This window comes from Gastrolobium bilobum, unplaced genomic scaffold, assembly GCF_033153095.1.
Source record: "Gastrolobium bilobum isolate Gb01-03AN ecotype WA unplaced genomic scaffold, APGP_CSIRO_Gbil_v1 utg28220, whole genome shotgun sequence".
Lineage (NCBI taxonomy): Eukaryota > Viridiplantae > Streptophyta > Magnoliopsida > Fabales > Fabaceae > Gastrolobium > Gastrolobium bilobum.
In genome coordinates, this window is record NW_026896084.1 from 134423 (window position 1) to 138417 (window position 3995).

General features: G+C 32.4%; 1 protein-coding gene across 1 annotated transcript; it reads left to right on the forward strand.

Annotated features, from left to right (window-relative positions):
• The first annotated feature begins 797 nt into the window (after positions 1–797).
• On the forward strand, positions 798–3522 carry LOC133297721 (annexin-like protein RJ4). Its single transcript, XM_061496910.1, has 6 exons — positions 798–870; positions 1109–1254; positions 1400–1621; positions 2754–2966; positions 3103–3192; positions 3319–3522. The coding sequence occupies exons 1-6, from the start codon at positions 798–800 to the stop codon at positions 3520–3522; spliced, it is 948 nt and encodes a 315-aa protein (XP_061352894.1).
• Positions 3523–3995: the final 473 nt, after the last annotated feature.

Below are 3995 nucleotides of genomic sequence, written 5' to 3' on the forward strand. Positions count from 1 at the left end.
TCAACTTCCACTCCACCACACTATCTAGAAGGATTAAAAATCTCACTAGGGAGAGACAAACCTCCACCAGATATGTTTCACTAGCTACGACGAGGAAACCCTAGTAGATGATCAGATGCGTGAAAAGGACTTATTTTTTAAAATAATATATTGAAAAGTTAATGATTAATTAAAATTAATGTAAGCGAATTATTCTTTTTAAAAAATTGAGAGTTAATATTAAATAATATATTCTATATAGTGATATTAATTACTTCTTAAACTTATTTTCTTTTACATTTAATAATAATAATACTTGTAATTTAATAGGGTCATTATTTATCTCACAAATAATATAATTTTATTAAACACCAATTTCTCCAAGGTTGAAGCTTGCAAACATTGTGTGTGCTAGAGATTATTAACTATTAAATGAAGATTTCATCATTCAGATGTATGTAATAATTAAGTTACTTAAATAAATAAATAAAATAAAATAAAGACAGATACAAGGGGTTGTTTTTTTTTTACATTAACCCTCCAAAAACGGACCAATAGTATGAAAGGAATTCTATCTACCTAATTAATGCATTTCTTATTAATATTTCTAATATATAGAAGGAACACCTGTAGCAAAAATAACTGAAAATGGAACCATTCTAAGAAAACAGTGGGCATTCTTAAATCTTAATGCATAAGTAATATATTATATATATGTAAAGTATTAACTTGTGTGTATGTTTTATATATAATAGTGTTTGATGAAACACTAATTACTCATTAACAAGCCAGCAGCATAGAGTAAAGGACATCCAACCATGGCTACTCTCATTGCTCCTCCCAACCACTCTCCTGTAGAAGATGCTGAAGCTCTCCATAAGGCTGTCAAAGGTCACATGATCCAACACTTCCCATTTCTTCTTAAACAATTCATTTTAGTTTGATTGATTTATATATAATTTTCTATCTTGAATATTGTCCATTTAATTTCAATCCTTCATTCACATAACAATCATTTTTAATGTAAATTATTTTTTCCCCATATAAGAATAATAACAAGTTAGAAACTTAGCATAGTTGATGAATATGTGATATATTTTTTCAATTACTGGGTTTCAAAACTTTGTAGGTTGGGGAGCTAATGAAAAAGCCATTATAGCAATACTAGGTCATAGAAATGCTAAACAAAGGACACAAATCAAACAAGCATACCAGGAACTCTTCCAAGAGGATCTCATCAAACGCCTTGAGTCTGAGCTCTCTGGTGACTTTGAGGTATATATACAAAAATGAAAAAAGAACCTTATTTTTTATTTTTGGCAATGACAATTTCAAAAAAGGCTTGTAATGAAAAAAATTCTAATTGCTTTGATGCACTAATGAATTTGACTTGTTTTTGTGTGGGGATTGTACAAAATAGAAAGCAATGTACCGGTGGATGTGGGAACCTGCGGAACGTGAGGCTTTGCTAGCAAATATAGCGCTCAGAAATTATGGTAACAAAAACTACCATGTGATCGTGGAAATTTCATGTGTCCTTTCACCTGAAGAGCTTTTTGTTGTGAGGCGTACCTACCATGACCGGTACAAGAGTTCCTTGGAGGAAGATGTGGCTATTAACACCAGTGGTCATCTTCGCCAGGCAAGTCATATTTTTTCATATTTATACTAGTTTTTCTTTTTTTTAATAAGAATGAAAAACAAGTGAATAAGTGAAAAACGTAGGGGGCCTTTGGTTGGGGAGAAATTTTTATGAATTATAGTCAAATATGATTAGTGGAGAAATGGGTGGAAAGTGAGTTTGGTGGGAAAATGTAAAAATAGTTGTTTGGTTGAAAAATATTTTAGTAGGAAAATTAGGTAAAAAAAGTCTACGTTTGGCTGATGGTAAAAAATAGATGGGGAACTCAATGCACAGTTACGAAAATAACCTTCTTTTATTAAATTAAACAATGTGGGCATCGTACCCTTTTGTAAACAATGAGGGTAAGCTGGTCTTTTGTTAGTCTAAACAGTGACCAAATAAGGCTGCTTTTCCAAAATACCACTCGACCATGGGGCAACTTTCGCTGGCTAAATGGTGTTGGAAGTCTATGCTTTTTGGTTATCTACACAACTGATTTAGCTGGCATAGTAAGAAAAATAGTCCAACCAAACGTGAGCAAGTTAGATGTCTTGCTTTCATTTCCCATCTTTCTCCAAGAATCCGTAAACCAAACGCACCCTTAAAGTGTTCGGACCAAAAAACACACGCCATCGCAAAACGTAATAGAGAGAAGTGAAGAAAAAATGGAGACACAAATTTACCTTATTCACTCAACGTGAGCTATGTCCATTAATAATGTTTTATCACGATCACTTGTAACACTTTGTTTACAAAGAGAATCTAAATAGGTTTAGAGATCCTAAGCAATAACTATTTATGAGTCCAAGCTCAAATTATTATGCGAAGTATGAACCATACCAAATATAACGTGTATTTATTTGCACAAGTTTAGACACAATTTATTATGTTTCCACAGCAATTAAATCCTGATTTATAGGTTCAATCAAAATCATTATATTTTAGGAGAGATGTGGAATTCCTCTGTCTCAATAATTGAATAGAATCAATTTTAATATTTTCTCAATTAGAGTTGATTATTATAATTATTAATTTTCTCTCGTCTTGTATATATATTGTAATCTCACTCTATTGAAGAATTTGAATGTATGAAATACCAATTTTTTACCGTAGTGACTAATGATACTAGTCTATGGTTGATTTTGAGCAGCTTTTGGTAGGGTTGGTGAGCTCATTTAGGTATGGTGGGAATGAGATCAATGCAAGATTGGCACAATGTGAAGCTGATATTCTTCATGAGGCTATCAAAGACAAGAATAGCAATCATGATGAAGTTATCAGGATCCTTACTACAAGGAGCAAGACCCAACTTGTGGCAACTTTCAACCGCTACAGGGATGACCATGGCATTGCCATCACTAAGGTACAATTAGGAACATTTTCCCAATTGTTTTGTTTCATTCTTAATTGTTTCTCTAAATATGCAATTTCAAAATACTGAGTTATAGACCTCATTCAACAGCAATTAGTTTTCTAATTCTTCCTTTCTCTCTTTGCAGAAATTGTCTGATGAAGCATCTGATGACTTTCATAAGGCAATGAACATAGCCATTCGTTGCATCAATGATTCTAAGAAGCACTATGAAAAGGTTTGGATATCTTTCTTTCATATAATATAGTAGATGTTCAATCATGCATTGAGTACAATATCTCTTTGAACATGACATCAAAAACATTTGTTATACAAAATATTTTACCTTGAATCCTAATTGTAGGTACTGCGCAATGCTATGGAAATTGTTGGAACTGATGAGGATGCACTCACCCGTGTGATTGTAACCAGGGCTGAGAAGGACCTGAAGGACATCAAAGAGGTCTATTATAAGAGAAACAGTGTTCACCTTGAGCATGCAGTGGCCAAGGAAACTTCTGGAGACTATAAGAAATTCCTCCTCACTTTGTTGGGGAAAGAAGACTAAACTACTAGATTTAAGGACATATATAAAACGGGTTTGAGTCACATTGGTAACTGAAGCTGTTATCTCAATTTGTTTGCCTATTGAGTTTCTTTTTTTACTGAGTCTTGTCTTCATTCTCTTTGTTCTGTGGCAACTTGGAAAATCTTAGTTAACAAGGTAAGCTATTGGATTAGTATAATGGGTTGATTCATATTATGGTTATAAGTTGGGTTTGCAACAGAAATTGAGACCACAATATTGATTAAAGAGGTTTTTGCAATTGCATGGTGACAGTAATTAAGGTAACATGTACTGTATTTAACTTTTTGTAATTTCAGTAACACAATTTCAATTAGAAAAGTGGTTAAATAAAAAGTTGAGATTTTCACAAAAGAGTAACCCTCTAATTCTTCATTTCTATTAACAAAATAAAAAAATTCAACTCCTAAAATAAGGCTCACAAGCACTCTTTTATAGACTAATACAAATTGATT